We start from the raw sequence: 17,879 nt of genomic DNA, 5'->3' as shown, positions 1-17,879 counted from the left end.
TAAAAAAAAACACGTTTTGAATGCTTACTGTGTATTAGGCATATGTCCTTATAATACTGTATTTACCTAAAAGATTTGGAAAGAAGAGATTTCAGTGAGCCTAATCTAATAATTTAGAAAAAATGATATTTAAAACCCTTTATAAAAAATAATTCTGATATACTGAAAATAACTGAAAGAATCCATGTGTCATAATAGGTATGAATCACATTTTGTTGGCACTTACGTTCCAGAGATCCACAAAAATGTGGCACCCTCTTCCCATTTTCCTGGAGAATTGGTTATTTCAGAGACTACAAAAGAGTAAAAAGGCTTCAGAAGTGTTTTTATTTATTACTAGAGGCTCAATGCACGAAATTCGTACAAGGGGCTCAGCCCTCACAGCCCCGGCTGGCCCTCACAACCCTGGCTTCCTCCGGACGGTTGTTCTGCTATTAGGTCTAATTAGCATATTAGCTCTCTATTATATAGGATTATTATTACTTCAAATATATTTTTATTGATTTCAGAGAGGAAGGGAGAGAGAGATAGAAACATCAATGATGAGAAAAAATCATTGATTGGCTGCCTCCTGCACACCCCCTACTGGGGATTGAGCCCGAAACCTGGACATGTACCCTTGACTGGAATTGAACTCGGGACCCTTCAGTTTATAGGCCAACGCTCTATCCACTGAGCCAAACCATCTAGGGCCAGAAGTGTTTTTAACTATTACAGGGCTGAACAGCTTTCTCATAACAAAATCAAATCCACTTACTGAGTAAATTAAATTGGATGGACCTAGAATTTCCATATTGTTGGGAGCATGCTGACTGATATGTATATCTTTGTATTCATTGTTTCAATCATAGTATCTTCTCTATAGTGAGCAAAATACTCTTGGAATTTTAATCCTGGTAATATATCATTTGATTTTCAAGTTTCTCACCAGCACCACCTTAGTTCATGCTCTTGTTCTGCTCCTAGAATTTCAAATTCTGATTCTTCATAACTTCATTCTTCACACTCAGAGATACCCTGAGTATTTCTGCATACATATTTGATTCCTGTTGCAAACATCTGTGACTTACCATTGGGATGCCAGTGATATATTCTACTTAATGGAATGAAAAGTCCCATAGGATGGTTTTACAACCAGGCTCACACAACCTCAGCTCCTAAGGGTTCTTGGGATTGATAGACGACTACAAATTCTTCTAAATATGGCCAACAAAGTTTTAATCCTACTAAATATATATATTTTTATGTTAGGATGAGAATAGAAATAATAGTTTCTCTTACATAGTTTTCTATTTACTCAAAGTAACGTAAGTGGCACAGCTTCTCTTGAGATTATATTGAAATTTTATCATTAGTATTTGAGATAAATAAAACACAATGATAATTAAAATAACATTTTAAACCTTTATTAATACCATTTTATGAACTAATCTATTTACATATTTTCCAGTCTGTATCCTTACAACTTAGAGATAAGCACTTTTCTCAATATTAGAACTTGCCAAAAAGGATTTAGCTGCCTATAAACACTAGGTACAATTCCATGTTCTGAATAAAAAAATATTTCTAATTAATATTAATGTTCTTCAAAACATTAAGTGGAACACCTCCAGGTTTTTTCCCCAAATAAAAGCCACAAGAAATTAAATACTATATACATTATAACTTGCTTATATCAAATTACCAAGAAAAGCATGATGCCCATTGTTAGCATCTCCTTACTAACAGAAAGCTAAGAAAGTTGTGTATGACAACATCAAATTAATACACTCAGGTTCTGTATAGTTTGATTTATTCTGTGCTGTAAACTGCTAGATTGAAATAAGGATTCTTTGTATAACACCATATTTTGAAATTTTATAGATAATAGTCATTTTATAGTATTTTATAATAGTAGCATGGTTTTCACTTATTTTGTTAAAAATTATTCACAGGTCATAAAATACTACATTTTTGGAATGTCATACTAAGGAAATTATCCTTACACATCCTTATTATGGAAATGTCTAATAATTATATATTAGAAATCAAAACATTGTTTAATATTGACCGACTATTTAGTACATTTTGTAATTAAGTTTCTACTGACTTTCTTAACTTTAGCTCGCCTAAGCTAATAATCAGGTTTTTTGTTTTTTATAAAATAAAGCAAGCATTTAGTTTCTATTTGTGATAAATGTCAAACTTTTGGGATATTTTTGGGATTGTTTTTAGAAAGTCAGGAATAATTAAAGAGGAATGCTTTTTAACTTTAAAATATATTTTCATTGGAAACCTATGGATAAGCTTCAAAAAATTAACAGGAATTAAAGGTATGAAAAATGAAGAATTCCATAACATTTTTATTTAAATGTTTAAAAAAAGCAAAGCAAAACACAGCACACAACACTTGGCATAGATTATTACTACCATGTAAAACTTACCTACCATTTAACACTGATTAAGCTAACAACAGGAATATTAGTTGCTCTGTCTACTATAATGATTGAACATTAAAATTTTAATTAGATTTTCATCTACCTGCAGTCAAATATATATAAATAAATATATATATTTATTGATTTCAGAGAGAGGAAAAGAAACATCAGTAAGAGAGAATCATTGATTGGGTGCCTCCTGCCCACCCCACACTGGGGATTGAGTCTGCAACCTGGGCATGTGCCCTGACTGGGAATGGAACCATGACCTCCTGGTTTATAGGTCGACGCTCAACCACTGAGTCACGCCGGCCTGGACAACATTTTTAAAGAATCCGTTCATCCCTTCTTTGTAGTTGAAGCTTATAGATCATAGAACATTTTATAGCTGTCAGTATTTTCTTTTACACTTTTTTTTTGGTTAATCTTCACCCAAATAATGGAGCATATTTTTTCCTTTGCTTTTCAGAGAAAGTGGGAGAGAGGGGGAAGAGAGAAATACTTTAGAGAAAAATACTTTTGAGAAAAATACTTCTAACTTTGAGAGAATTCCCTCACCAGAAACTATAGAGTATTTGTGTCCACAGTGCCTCGTATGATACACATGTTGATCCCCCTAACCATTATGGACTAACCAATTACAATATTTAAAAGGATGAACATTTGAGATTCCTTCTCTAGTTGTGTATTTCTCTGATAAAGGCATATGAACAAAGTATGTTTTCCAGCCATCTCTTAAAAATTTACTAACTGCTTAATTTGTTCTGTTTGCAATGACTGTCTCCTTAACATTTTTTTACTTTTAGGGAAAATAGGAACTGTTGGCATAAGCACTTTTTGACCGCAAGAAAGAAGGCTGGGAATCTTGGTGACATTGATATCTGTGATGGGAGGGTGAGGATTCATATTTAAGGGTGGCAGAAATCCTGGTCTGGTTTGGGGGAAACTGTGATCTAAAGGGAAGGCTCCTGACCCACGCCTTTCTAACACTGCATGGTTCCTCCTGCTCAGGGAACCTGGGGGGATATTCTCCAACAAGTCTTTGGACCCTGACAACAAGGAAGAAGTTGGTGAGAGGATCTTTTTCTTTCCTGTAAGTGCTTTGCCATCTTCTGAAGTTGTAGGGATTAGACCAGCTGAGAGCTGGGAATCGGAGCTGTAGTGGTTTGCCCCTGAGTTTCTTTTTTGAACTATACTTCTTAAGGTGGAAGCAAATATTGTCTGGTTGGAATCTGGGTCCTGGTCAATAGGGATTTCAATGCATTGCTGATTTCCTTCTGAAAAACATGATCGATAATTCATTTCATCATATGATGTCTTTCTTGAGCTGGCCTGATCAAAGGCTCTTAGCAAATGTGCTGTGTCTTTTATGTCAATACTTTGGTGCCTAGTGATGAATCGCTTGGAAAGTGCCAGCCCATTGGTTTTGTAGGATAATTCTTCCTCTGGGGTAATATCCTGGAGCTCCTCTTGCAAAGAGGCCACTCTGTTCATTAATGGGGGGGCACTCTTGACCCAGGGTGGCTTGGACCCATTTAGGGCCACAGCAGGCTTCCTCACAGGGGAGCCCAGGTCCCGGGTATCATCACGGCTTCCGGAGAGCTCCAGATCGTTAAAGCCAAAAACTCTCATTTCAGTTTCAGAAGAATGTGAAAGTGGCATCGAGACTGTTCCTATGTCTATTTCTGAAGGAGTGGCACAGGTGGCTTGGGAATGACACTCATCTATATCCGAAGGAGGTATATTTAAGTACTGTTGGGTAGTGTGCCTGCCAGAGGGCGATTTTGCTGTCGTTATGATAATGACCTCTTTTCCTTTAGCCTTGCAAGCACTAAGTAGAACTTTCAGGGTCTCTTTATCTTCTGAATTTAGAGCGTAAACAAGGGCTGAGTAACTAGAATGGTCTTGCAAGCTGAGGTCGGCCCCACTTTGTAGGAGCAAGGAAACAACTTCAGGGCCAGCTTTCTCTAAGCAAGCATGCATCAAAGCGGTTTTCCCAGATTTGTCCTGTATGTTGGGATCAGCATTGTTTTCTAACAGGTATTTAACCATTTTGGCTTTACTGACACTCTGGTGATCCACATGTTTGGTCTTACAGGCGATCATTAAAGGTGTTTCCCCTCGGTCATTGCTCTCATTGATGTAGGCGCCACCTTCTAGCAAGAGTCTTGTGAGGCGAAGCCGGCTCAGATGGACTGCTTTTATCAGGGAATTTCCATCACTTGAAATTTCTACACCTTCATCCATCTTCAAAAGTCAGAAATCAATACCTGCTTATCAAAGAAGATGAAGACCAAAAGATTAGCCAAAATCAATGTCCTCATTTACATTCATGTTTTTACATACAATTTCTGAAATATGTATAGAGAAAGAGGACATGAATGAAATTATGTTATTAATAAGTATAGGACAAAATAGTGAATTACAAAATTAAAAAATTTTAGACTAGTAACAAGCTTTAGGAGGTTACAAACTAAAATTTACTTTCAGAATCTTCACTGAATATTTATGCTATAACACCAACCTACTACTGTATATATATTCCATCTTACAATAAATAAAGGTAGCCGAAACCGGTTTGGCTCAGTGGATAGAGCGTCGGCCTGTGGACTGAAGGGTCCCGGGTTCGATTCTGGTCAGGGGCATGTGCCTTGGTTGCGGGCACATCCCCAGTGGGAGGTGTGCAGGAGGCAGCTGATCGATGTTTCTCTCTCATCGATGTTCCTGGCTCTCTATCCCTCTCCCTTCCTCTCTGTAAAAAATCAATAAAATATATTTAAAAAATAAATAAATAAATAAATAAATAAATAAAGGTAGTATCATACAAAAGAACATGTGAAATATCCCACATTAATTAAATAATCAGCTTTTTAATCCAAGCCCTTTAATCATGAGACAGTCAAAACAAAAAGCAAAAGAAAAAGCCTCTTACATTAAAAATACCAGAATAAACAGAATAAAAGCAACTTGGAGGATACAGATATTAATTAGTCAGGAAAATGAAAACTGCAAAAGCTCATTATCCCCAAAGGGATAAGATGTTGTAACTAAGAAACAACAAGATTCTATGGAAAAGTGAATAAGATCCAGAGACTCTTCACCTTATCTCTTGAGAGCTCCATCATATGCTATTGGCAATATTGACCTTTCTTAATTCACCCAATTTTTTAAAAATAAACAATTTAAGAATCATACACAAATGGGAAACTGAAGAGAAAAAAAAAAAGCAAAAGGAGTGATTAAAATAAAATCAGGAGAAAGTTATCTCTTAGGGGCAGGGTGTAGAGAGAACAATACAATTTGGGAGGGAGGCCTGGGGAATTTTAAGATTCAGGTAATGTTCTGTTTCTCTCCCTACGTGGCATGGATATAGATGACCATTTTATTATTGTTTTTTAAAACAGTAAGTATTTCTGTTCTTTTGTATGATTCTACTACTCTTATCTATTTATTGTAAAATGGAACATGTATACAGAAAAGAGCATAGCGCTTCTATAGGATACGTTGCATAAGTACATTTTACAAAGGTTCTATCAGATCTTAGTTTTTACAACATAACTCAGTTTTTGTGGTATTATCAATAGCATTGATGCCTAGATATTCAAGGAGCTGCAGCTACTATGTTCCTGAAAGGCAGTATTCAAAAGACTATCCTTACTAACTTCCTCGTTAGTATCATTCCTGATGCTAAGCAGAGGACAACTACTCAATATACACATACATAAACACAATGAAAGCGAATGCTGTGACTTTATGTTCTACTGAAGTTATTCCAGAGCCAGACATACCTGTAACTCAGGAACTTAGGAATTTTAGGACTGGCTGACAGCGTGGGTCCCAACCCAGAGGTTATTCTGAATGCAAAGCATCTGAAAAGAGCTCATGTGAGACAGTGATTCAAAAGAAACCTTCTTTTAGCATTTTTAAAGTACAAATGTGTTTAATAGGATTAAAGCAACAGGATTTAGAGAAATAAGTTGGAACATAATAGTAAATATAGAAACCACTTAATAACTGCAGTTCAAGAAAAAAAATGGTATCAATAATGTAAAAACACCCTTGACCAAAAGCAGCATTTGAGAAACAGATACTCAAATGAGAACAAGTTCTCAGATACCACATTTTAATACTATACTCTCATATAGTTTTTAGTATTGGGGCCAATATTGTTTTTATTTTTTGTTTTTTTTTTATATTTTATTGATATTTCACAGAGAGGAAGGGAGAGGGATAGAGAGCTAGAAACATCGATGTGAGAAAAACATCGATCAGCTGCCTCCTGCACACCTCCCACTGAGGATGTGCCCGCAACCAAGGTACATGCCCCTGACCGGAATCGAACCCAGGACCTCTCAGTCCGCAGGCCGACGCTCTATCCACTTAGCCAAACCGGTTTCGGCCCAATATTGTTTTTTAATATTTTTTTGCCTACATCACATTCTAGTCTATAACTTTTTAAAAAATCTTTATTGTTGAAAGTATTACATATGTCCCCCTTTTCCCCCCATTGACTTCCTCCAGCCCACCGCCCCTCCCAACCCAGGCCTTCACCACCGCACTGTCTGCGAACATGGGTTCTGCATAAAGTCTTATAAGAAACTGGGAAAGATTTTCAAACCTTTTCACCTATCCTCATGTAAAAGCCATTCTCCACAACACTAAGTCTGACTACTTTCTGTCGCAACTTTCTTCAAAGCTGGCATCAGGAGGTTCTGGGAGATGAAGGGGGGCTGGCAATGTACTGCCTGCTGGGGTGCCACACCGTAGTCCTCTGGAAAGGGAGGGTGCTGTGGGCTCCAGGGCCTCAGAGAAGCTGAGCAGTCGCACCACTAGCTCCTGGCAACCAGTGGATCTATCTGCCATGTGGGCGTAGGCAGACAGACGCCCTCCCCCGAGACCGGCAGGACTGTCTAGCAAAACAACTCCATGAGGCTTACTCTTTGTTCATTAAAAAACTCCTTGGATTGATCACTTTTTTAAACTGTTCACATTTAGTAGAGCAATTCTGAAAATCTTTAAACATTACATTTTTCAGAGAAAAAAGTTGTCAGACACTTTATTCTTCATGTATGAACATAGTTGGTCTCCTAGTGTCTCAATTGTAATCAGTACCTTTTTGGAATAATGCCCTTGTCTTTATACCCTCATCCTCTTTCACTTGGTTCCTTTATCTTGCCCCAGCCATTTGCACAGCAAAAAAGCTGACAATGAAGTTTGACTCATTTACTCTTCCTAGAGGTAAGTTCTACTTGTGTGTGACAAGACAGACCACTTCTTTCACTCACAGTTATCCTAGTTCAGAAATGGCCTTGCCTCCTATCCCAACCTGTGAAACCCTCACTGAACATTAGGTGCTGACACCATCTTCATATTCCGTCAGACCCTTTGTTATAATCTAGTTTATAAATGATCCCCAAGTTCAGTTTTACCTTCCCAACAGATAACAGTTCAGCTAGAGAATGTTTGGGGGTTAGACAGACCCAGATTTTTATCCCGACTCTCCTATTTACTAGCTGAATGCCCTGCTAAAGTCTCTCGGCCTCAGAGCCTTGGGCTCCTCATCTGTGGAAAGGTAATCAGATAACATTCATCCCCTGGTGGGTGGTGATGAAATCAATGTCTACAAAAAGACTTTCTTGTGCCTTCTTACTGCACTCTTCTTTTTAAAAAATTTTATCCCAGAATTTAGCCTTCTTTTATTTTTACTATGTCCCTAATCCACAGCCTACTTAAATAACAGGTAAAATATTTAAAAAAAATTTTTAGGATGTGCAAATAATGTTTCCTAAACATAAATGGTATTTACTAAAATATGGAATGAAAACATCCTTTAAGTATATTTTCTTTATAATTTTCTAGTACAATAATTTTAACATTATTATAAGATATTAATTATTAAACAGCTGGATAAAATGTCTTTTTAAAAAATATGTCTTTATTGATTTTAGAGAGGAAAGGAGAGGGAGAGAAAGAAAGAAACACTGATGTGCGCAAAACATCTATCAGTTGCCTCCCACATGCATCCCCACCAGTGACTGAACTGGCAACCCTGGGCACATGCCCTGACTGGGAATTGAACCAGTGTCCCTTCAGTGCACAGGACAATGCTCAACCAACTGAGCCACACCGGCCAGGGCTAAATTGCCTTTTATTTTAAAACTAGAGGCCCGGTGCATGAATTCGTGCACCAGTGGGGTCCCTCAGCCTGGCCTGTGGGATCAGGCCGAAATGAGCTCTCTGAAATCCCTCAAGGGGTCCCAGATTGCAAGAGGGACTGGGGAGGGATGTGGGAGGTTGGCCAGCCGGGGAGGGACGGCGGGAGGGCTCCAGGGTGTGCCAGCCCATCTCTTTCAGTCCCAATTAGCGGGACCCCAGCAGCAGACTAACCTACCGATCAGAGCACCTGCCCCCTGGTGGTTAGTGCATGTCATAGTGAATGGTCGACCAGTTGACTGTCTGCCCCTGGGTGGTCAGTGCACGTCATAGCAAGGGGTTGAGTGGCCTTAGCATATCATTAGCATATTATGCTTTGATTGGTTGAATGGACGACCAGATGACCGGACACTTAGCATAGGAGGCTTTTATTATGTAGGATTAGAACATCTTTAAAATCACTTGCAATTCATTATGGTGTATTTACTATACTCATTTGGTCCTCTCTCTTCTCAAGATGCCACTAAAATTACAATTTTGTTATTTTAAAAAATGAAAAAGATACATATCTTGAAGAACAAAGAAAACTGGAGGACAGATATCAGGGGAGCATTTTCAAACAAGCTTTGGAAACAGAGCAGGATGGTGGCATGGTAAACTGCCTTTGCATAGCAGAGGCTGCAACAGAAATCACCAGGGAGATGAGCAGGGAACCAGCTTAAGCCTAGGGCCCATGAAGTTTAGGATGAAGAGGCCCTAAGTGACAGCAAGTGGTAATGAGGCACAGGGCTGAACATGAGAGGATGGCTCAAAGTCTGTGGACAGAACAAATGGACCCCAGGTTCTTTATCCCACCCCAAGTAGCAGACTCTTTCAGGCAAGAAAACAAAGGTTTATTCTCTGAACAGATTGATCAGAAAGGCTCTAAACCTCACGGCAGCACGCTGAAAACAGGGGGATAAAGTGAGAGTCTACAGGCTGAATGGTGCGCCCACCCCAGCTTTCTGCCCTGCTACCTGAGGACTGGAAGCCAGTCTAAAGAAGTCAAAAACACTGGATCTTAGAATTATGACCCCTTTTAAAAATATCTGACAATAAATGAAGCAATTCAAACCATAACTGCATTCGCCTCTCCCACTCTACATGGAAATAGAAAGTTACCTGAAGACATTATTCAAAATTTGATACTCCACTTATGCCTTTTCTCTCCCTGGATGCGTTTTCTGACAGCCAGCTGTCAGTTCCTAGGAAGGAAATCAAAGCTATTCAGTTATGTAAATACCAATAATTTGTTGCACTCATCTCTCCCATTTGAAGTCTAGTTTTTTTTTCATTCCTTAAGACATCCCTATGGTGTTTGTTCAGTTAATCGTATTTCACCGAGTCTGTAAAAGTGTCTGGCGTGGGTCCTACGCGTGGCAACCCTCTGTGTGTTCGCAGGATGCAGCCTGCCCTGTAAGCATGGCTGGCATAGGAAGGGAATCAGCACGCACCAGGTCAGGCCCCCATTCTGTGCAGGGGAGGAGGCTGCGAAAGGAAAGGTGGGAGCTCTCCCAAAGTCACTCCTCTTATTTGCCTGCACCCCAGGGCTTATGTATAAGTTCCTGTGTCCTTTATCTTACGTCCCCAGCTTCCCACAGAGTAGGGTTCTGTGGTAAGTGCCTGATTCATGTGGTGTCTAACTCCCCAGTGCAACATGGGCTGCAGCACTTTAAAAGTCATTTTGGAAATGGTAGGCTTGGCCTTTGCTGTGGTGTTTTCTCCCCGTGCCACCTCCGGTTTTCCTTTCATTTGGAGAGAAATGTTATTTTCCTTTGAGCCTCTTACTCCACCTCCAAAAAAGGATTCATGCTCCCTCTCATAATGTCAGCTGTCTGCCATGGTGGGGGAGGGCATCAAGGGGGTGGAAATTAACAAATGCTTGCCCCTCCCTGCCTTTGTGCTGCCCACAGGGGACAAAGCTAGCTTAGAGAAGGCAGCAGGCTGTGTATCAGAAGTCTGGGCTTTGTCTCTTCCCAAGTTACCAACCCCTGGGAAGCTAATGCGCTGAGCCTCAGTTTCCTCATCCCTAAAGTGGGGATAAAATTTAATTTATAGTAGGTAATTGTGAGGATTTAAAAGATCCTCATATACTGGTCTCTTAAGATTTCAATAAATGTCAATTTCTAAACACCCATCACTAAATGAGAATCCTCTGGGCTGGTGGGGTCTGACAATGACAGGCAAGGTCCCTATACCAATGGGCAGAAGAATCACATGAAGAGTTTGTTAAAAAGATTCCAGTCTCCACTTCCAGACATTCAATAGGGGGTGCTTTCTATGCACACTTAGAGAAAATCTGCGGCCAACTCTTCACTCCTCATTCCTTAACCCACTTCCTATGTGCTACCAACCCCTGCCTCAGGATCCCACCAGGCTGTCTCTGTCATCACCTCGGAGTGGTCTGATGCTCAATTCCCCTGCAGGAGTGTAGGGCAGAGATGGCTGCCACAGCCTAGATGGAGAGGGAGCCCACAGGCCCAGAGAAGAGTACAGCCTTGGGTTAGATGGACCAAGGACTGGAGGCGTGCTTCCCTGCCCTCCCCGGAGAGAGCTGCAAAAATTCAGAGTCCCAGCAGACAGCCCAAGGCCAGGATGCAGAGGTCAGCTGCACTTGGAATGAAGCAAGTCTGCCTGACACAAGCAAAATATGTCTCTTCCCCATGCAAGGAAAGGGAGCAGTGTCAGAACAAAAAAGGCACCCGAGATTGTCCCAAGAAATGTAATGACCTGCCAGGAAAAGTGTTTTACCCTGGCACTGGCTTGTAAGAAATATTTAGTAACTGCTCAAGGGAAAGAGTAACTGGTAAGGTTTACCCTGTTTTCCACATGTACCCCAAAAGGGCTAATGTCTTCTTACAGTTACTTCGCTGTCCCCCAAGCCTCTGGGCCTTGGGGCAGCTACACCCCCACCCCAGAACATACACATACAGACCAGCAAAACTATACCTCCAACAGTCAGAGATCCAAGCTGTTGAGGATTCTGGCAGCGTCTCCACAGACCCAGGCGGCTCTGGGAACCAAGCTCCTTTCTTCAGTTTATTTCAGAGTGCGGAGGGAGCGAACCCGAAGTGCTGTCAGAGAAGGGCAAAGGAAGGTGACTGGGGCGACGGCGCCGGGGCACGGATGGGGGTGGGGTGCGCGTTTCGTCGCCTGGTCTCTGAGCTAAGCAGGCAGGCCATCTACGAAATGGGGTTCAGCACAGAGCCTCTGCGGTTCGGTCCCCACGCTGCCCTCCCGGAGGACGCTGCCCTCCCTTAGGAAATGGTATGCCCGAGGAGAGAAGCCAGGGCCTCCATCCTGGGGCAGGTGCACCTCTGGACCCCTGCTCTCTGGTAAAGAATTCCAAGGTTTTGGTGCCAAAGCTGTACGCGCCCTAGAAGCGCCGCTCGCCCCTGTGTGGCTCCCATTAGTGAAGCCAGTGGCTGCAAACAGCTCCGCAGCCCCAGCTCGCCCTCCGCGCTCAGCCTGCACCTCCCACAGCCCCGGCGCCACAGGCACCTGCGGAGACGCGCCCAAGTCCGAGCCTCTGGTCCGCAAGCTCCAGCGGCCGAACGCGCGCCGCTCGGGCTGGGCGCCGACCCGCATTCTCCCAGACATCCCGCGGCCACGGGCGGCCTCATCGGTTCTCCAGCGCGGCGAGGCAGAGAAGCAGGCAAAACCCGCATCCCGGCGGGGTCCAAGCTCGAGCCGCCGCAAAGCCCGCGATGGCCGGGCTGAGTCTCTGGACAGGCCCCTGAGACCCGGGGACGCTCGATTGGCGCGGGTCTCGGGGTGCGCGGTTGGTGCTGCTCCCAGGGCCTGGAAGCACTGGACGCGGTGCACAGAGGCCGCGGGGCCCCGGGCCGTGCCCTCATAGCTCTCCTCCCGGCAGCCCACACGGCAAACCAAAGTTTCCCCGAGCGCAGCCTGCAGAGCGGGCGCAGCACACTGACCTGGGACGCGCTGTCGAGTCGCGGCGGCGCCGCCTTCCGCCTCCCGGGCTCTGCTAGGACCCTCCGCGCAGGTGACCCTAGGGCGCCTACCCTGTAGGATTGTGGTCTTCGGCGGCTCAGGTCACAGATGCTGGTAGGTGCCACCCTGTCCCCGCCCCTGTTCGTCTGAAAAAGGCAGGCGGCGGCTCGGAGCCGCGACGCGTTGGAGTGGGGGCCGGGAGGCGCGCACTTCGCCAGACGCCCGGTCGCGCGGCGCTTCCGCTGGGAGTGGCTCGCCCGCTGGGGCTGAGCTGCTGGTGGGGGCAGCGGGGTCAAAGTCGATCGGATCGCCTGGGGGGGGGGGGGTGGTGGTGGTGGAGGGGCCCCAAGTCTGGCCTCCCAAGCTCCGCCTTCTGTCCCCAGAAGAACCCCCCTCCCCACTCAAACTGGTCCCTGGGCTTTGGCCATACCGATTTGGCCCAGAGAACGGACTGCAGGGTCTTCCCCACTGTAGAGAGATGGCCACCCCTACTTCCCGGCTCCTGGTCCCTCTGTTCATATCTTTGTTTCCTTCCAGTTCATATCCCCACCCCTCCCCACCCCACCCCACCCTCGGGCTGATTCTGGTGCCTGTCCCTCACCGCCCCCTCTCCCCACTTCCCACCCCTGTACTCCCTTTAGGTAAAGCCAAAGCCTCGTTTCCCGTTGTGGTATTGGTGGGAACAACCGTTCTTGTTTCTATGAGTTTATAACTTTAAACACTATTATTAAAACATGAATATAACACTAACAAAATTTCACAAAGTACAGTCTACGTGTTAAATTTCAATATGGACACAAAAGAGGAAATTAGGTAGAAGCAACGCGTTTTACTCCATTTATCAGGGATCTACGGGTGGGAAAAAGACCATTTTCTGTTGTTCAGAAAATGTTAATCAAAACTAGTTTTGAGTCCTCAAAAGGGGAAAGTAGACTTATCTCTGAGTAGGCTTCCTTTACTTAGGAAAACAACCTGCTGAAATAGACTCTTTAATGAATATCCTATATAATAAAACCCTAATATGCAAATTGACCAAACGGTGGAATGACTGGTCGCTATGAACTGACCACCAGGGGGCAGGTGCTCAATGCAGGAGCTGCCCCCTGGTGGTCAGTGCGCTCCCACAGGGGGAGCACCTCTTAGCCAGAAGCTGGGCTCACTGCTGGCCAGTGCAGCCTGGATGCCAGGAGCCTCCACAGCAGCACTAAGGAGCAGTGAGCAGAGCGGTAGGGAGCAGCAAGCAGGCAGGCAGTAAGGAGCGAGGGCGTCCTGGACTTCGAGAGGGATGTCCACCTGCTGGCTTAGACCCGCTCCCTACAGGGAGGCGGACATCCCCTGAGGGGTCACAGACTGCGAGAAGGCATAGGCCAGGCTGAGAGATCGCCCCACCCCCCACCCCACAGTGCACGAATTTCATGCACCGGGCTTCTAGTATGTAAAGAAAGTTCATAGGATATTTTAACCCAGACTTAGGCTCTAGGGACCTAGAATCCTGGATCTGTGTCCAGTGTGGGGAGATTGGAAGTTCCCTGGGAAGGATAGGGCAAATCTGCATGAAGGCACAGGTCTCCTTTCCCCCCAAAAAATAACAAAAAGTTTCTATTAATGTATAGAATATATTTAATGGTGCATATTTCATAAGTTCAATGATTTTGCACAAACTGAGGCATCATTAAGATCAAGGGACAGAACATACAATACCAGCATCCCAGAAGACTCCCTCTCATATCCCTCCTTTGGGGAGCGGAGAGAGAGTAGTGGCTTCAACCAGCATAGATTACTTTTACTTGCATTTGCACTTTATAGCAATTGGATCCTACAGAATTACTCTGTTGTATGGCTTTCACTAGGCATGTTTAAGAGTTCCATACTGTCTTTGGTAATAGTTGGTTCATTCTTTTTTTTAAAATTTAATATATCTTTATTGTTTAGTTATTACAATTGTTCCTCTTTTTTTTCCCATAGCTCCCCTCCACCCAGTTCCCACCCCACCCTCTGCCTTTACCCTCCCCCACACTGTCCTCATCCATAGGTGTACGATTTTTGTCCAGTCTCTTCCTGCACCCCCCATACCCCTTTCCCCCTGAGAATTGTCAGTCCACTCCCTTTCTATGCCCCTGATTCTATTATATTCACCAGTTTATTCTGTTCATCAGATTTTTTTATTCACTTGATTCTTAGATTCACTTGTTGATAGATATGTATTTGTTGTTCATAATTTTTATCTTTACCCTTTTCTTCTTCCTCTTCTTAAAGAATACCTTTCAGCATTTCATATAATACTGGTTTGGTGGTGATGAACTCCTTTAGCTTTTCCTTATCTGTGAAGCTTTTTATCTGACCTTCCATTCTGAATGATAACTTTGCTGTGTAGAGTAATCTGGATAGAGGTTCTTGCTATTCATCACTTTGAATATTTCTTGCCACTCCCGTCTGGCCTGTATAGTTTTTGTTGAGAAATCCGCTGATAGTCATATGGGTGCTCCCTTGTAGGTAACTAATTGTTTTTCTCTTGCTTCTTTTAATATTCTCTCTTTGTTTTTTGCTCTTGGCGTTTTAATTATGATGTGTCTTGGTGTGGTCCTCTTTAGATTCCTTTTGTTTGGGGTTCTGTGTGCTTCCTGGACTTGTAAGTCTATTTCTTCCACCAGGTGGGGGAAGTTTTCAGTCATTATTTCTTCAAATAGGTTTTCAGTATCTTGCTCTCTCGCTTCTTCTGGGACCCCCATAATTCTGTTGTTGGTACTCTTGAAGTTGTCCCAGAGGCTCCTTACACTATCTTCATATTTTTGGACTCTTTTTTCTTTTTGCTTTTCTGGTTGAGTGTTTTTTGCTTCTTTGTATTTCAAATCTTTGACTTGATTCTTGCGATCCTCTAGTCTGCTGTTAGATCTCTGTTTAATATTTTTTATTTCAGTCAGTGTATGCTTAATTTCTAATTGGTCTTTTTTCATATCCTCGAGGGTCTCACTAAATTTATCGGCCTTTTCTAGAAAATTCTTGAAAAACCTTATAACAGTGGTTTTGAACTCTATATCCAGTCATTTGCTTTCCTCCATTTCTTTCATTTGTAATCTGTTTCTTTGTCTCCGCATTTTGGCTTCTCCCCTGAGTTGATAGAGTAGCTTTGTGTGCTAGGTGTCCTATAGGGCCCAGTGGCTCAGCCTCCCCAGTTACCTGAGGTGGACACTCTTGGTGCACCCCTTTGTGGGCTGTGTGCACAGTCTTGTTGTAGTTAAGCGTTGATTGTTGTTGGTATCACTGGGAGGAATTGACCTCCAGGCCAATTGGCTGTGAGGATCAGCTGTGTCTACACTGGGAGAACTTCTGTGCTGGAGACACCCTTATGGGAGAAGACTTGCAAAAGCCTCTGTGCTCAGCTTGGGTGGGGCAGAGTCTCAGGGAGGAGCAGACAGCATTAGTTTCCCGTCAGCCCTGCCCTAATAGGCCCCTGGGTCTCAGTGTCCTGTGGTAATTGCTGCAAGCACCTCGAGTTCCCCCTGCAGCTAGACAGTCCAGTTTCTCCGCTAATGAGTCTGGGTCCCCAGTCTCGCCTGGAATTGGAGTTCAGTACAGTCGGGAGCTTTTGTCTCCCTTCCGCTTGAGAAAGCCAGCCGCGTACTCAGTTGCCCGCCCTCTCCGTGCATGTGCCTTCGAACCTCTGCCTTCCGCAGTTCCTCTGAGTCTCAGTGTGCTTTTCTGTCTCCCTCTAGTTGTAGAATTTCCACTCAGCCAGCCTTCCCTTGGTTCTGGATGATGTCCGTTTTGTCTTTTAGTTGTAGTTTTGAAATTGTTGTGCGAGGCAGCAGTTTAGGTGTTTACCTTTGCTGCCATCTTCAGTTGGTTCATTCTTATTGCTGCATAGTATTCCACTGTGTGAATGTATCTTAATTTATTCATTTTATCACTGACAGACATTTGGTAATTCTCCGGTTTGGGACATTACAAAAATGGTGAACATATATACACATTTCTGATGGGTACATACCTAGGAGTTGAATTGTGAGTCTAAAGCAGACATATTGCCAGTTTTTCAAATTAGATGATGTAATTGTCATTCCGATTTTATTAGTTTTCTATTGCTGATTGTAACAAATTACCACAAACTCAGTGGCTTAAAACAACATGAATTTATTCTTACAGTTCTGGAGGTCAGATGTTTAAATTGGGTTTTACGTGCCTAAGATTGTAAGTGTTGGCAAGGCTGTGTGTCTTCTGGAGGCTCTAGGGAATAACCCATTTCCTTCCCTTTTCCAGTTTCTAAAGGCTGCCTGCATTCTTTGGCTGATGGCTCATTACTCCATCTTCAAATCTCGATTTCTCTCTCAACTCTGCTTCACTTGTCACAGGTCTTTCTCTCCCTCTCACCCTCCTACTTCACTCTTTTTTTTTTTTTTAAATAAATCTTTATTCAGATTATTACAATTATTTCTCCTTTTTCCCCCCATAGCTCCCCTCCACCCATTTCCCACCCCACCTTCTGCCCTTACCTCCCCCCCACTGTCCTCATCCATAGGTGTATGATTTTTGTCCATTCTCTTCATGAACCCCCCATACCCCTTTCCCCCTGAGAATTATCAGTCCACTCCCTTTCTATGCCCCTGATTCTATTATATTCACCAGATTATTCTGTTCCTCAGGTTTTTAATTCACTTGATTTTTAGGTTCGCTTGTTGATAGATATGTATTTGTTGTTCATAATTTTTCTCTTTACTTTTTTCTTCTTCCTCTTCTTTAAGAATACCTTTCAGCATTTCATATAATACTGGTTTGGTGGTGATGAACTCCTTCAGCTTTTTCTTATCTGTGAAGCTCTTTATCTGCCCTTCAATTCTGAATGATAGCTTTGCTGGGTAGAGTAATCTTGGTTGTAGGTTCTTGCTATTCATCACATTGAAAATTTCTTGCCACTCCCTTCTGGCCTTCATAGTTTCTGTTGAGAAGTCAGCTGACAGTCGTATGGGTGCTCCCTTGTAGGTAATCAACTGCTTTTCTCTTGCTGCTTTTAATATTCTCTCTTTGTCTTTTGCTCTTGGCATTTTAATTATGATGTGTCTTGGTGTGGTCCTCTTTGGATTCCTTTTGTTTGGGGTTCTGTGCGCTTCCTGGACTTGTAAGTCTATTTCTTTCACCAGGTGGGGGAAGTTTTCAGTGATTATTTCTTCAAATAGGTTTTCAGTATCTTGCTCTCTCTCTTCTTCTGGCACCCCCATAATTCTGATGTTGGTACGCTTGAAGTTGTCCCAGAGTCTTCTTACATTATCTTCAACTTTTTGGATTTTTTTTTTTGCTTTTTGCTTTTTCGGTTGAGAGTTT

At 43.1% G+C, this 17,879-nt stretch overlaps 1 protein-coding gene across 3 annotated transcripts; it reads right to left on the bottom strand.

The window, feature by feature from the left end:
- Window positions 1–2,330: 2,330 nt before the first annotated feature.
- ANKRD34B (ankyrin repeat domain 34B) lies at window positions 2,331–12,753 on the bottom strand. 3 transcript variants are annotated; one of them, XM_080682389.1, is made up of 5 exons: window positions 12,545–12,753; window positions 11,559–11,683; window positions 9,732–9,814; window positions 6,206–6,286; window positions 2,331–4,687 (listed from the first exon to the last, which is right to left on the bottom strand). In XM_080682389.1, the coding sequence occupies exon 5, from the start codon at window positions 4,662–4,664 to the stop codon at window positions 3,153–3,155; it is 1,512 nt and encodes a 503-aa protein (XP_080538515.1). In that variant the 5' UTR covers window positions 4,665–4,687; window positions 6,206–6,286; window positions 9,732–9,814; window positions 11,559–11,683; window positions 12,545–12,753; the 3' UTR covers window positions 2,331–3,152. The 3 variants fall into 3 exon arrangements, with proteins under 3 accessions (XP_080538515.1, XP_080538516.1, XP_080538517.1); XM_080682390.1 differs by lacking the exon at window positions 12,545–12,753 and adding an exon at window positions 12,111–12,223; XM_080682391.1 differs by lacking the exons at window positions 6,206–6,286; window positions 12,545–12,753 and adding an exon at window positions 12,111–12,223.
- Window positions 12,754–17,879: the final 5,126 nt, after the last annotated feature.

Source organism: Plecotus auritus (assembly GCF_963455305.1).
Source record: "Plecotus auritus genome assembly, chromosome: 7".
Lineage (NCBI taxonomy): Eukaryota > Metazoa > Chordata > Mammalia > Chiroptera > Vespertilionidae > Plecotus > Plecotus auritus.
This window is presented reverse-complemented; position numbering and strand designations above follow the sequence as displayed.

Excerpts from the sequence above, each read along its gene's own strand:
- ANKRD34B (XM_080682389.1), bottom strand. The coding sequence starts at position 4,664 with ATGGATGAAGGTGTAGAAATTTCAAGTGATGGAAATTCCCTGATAAAA.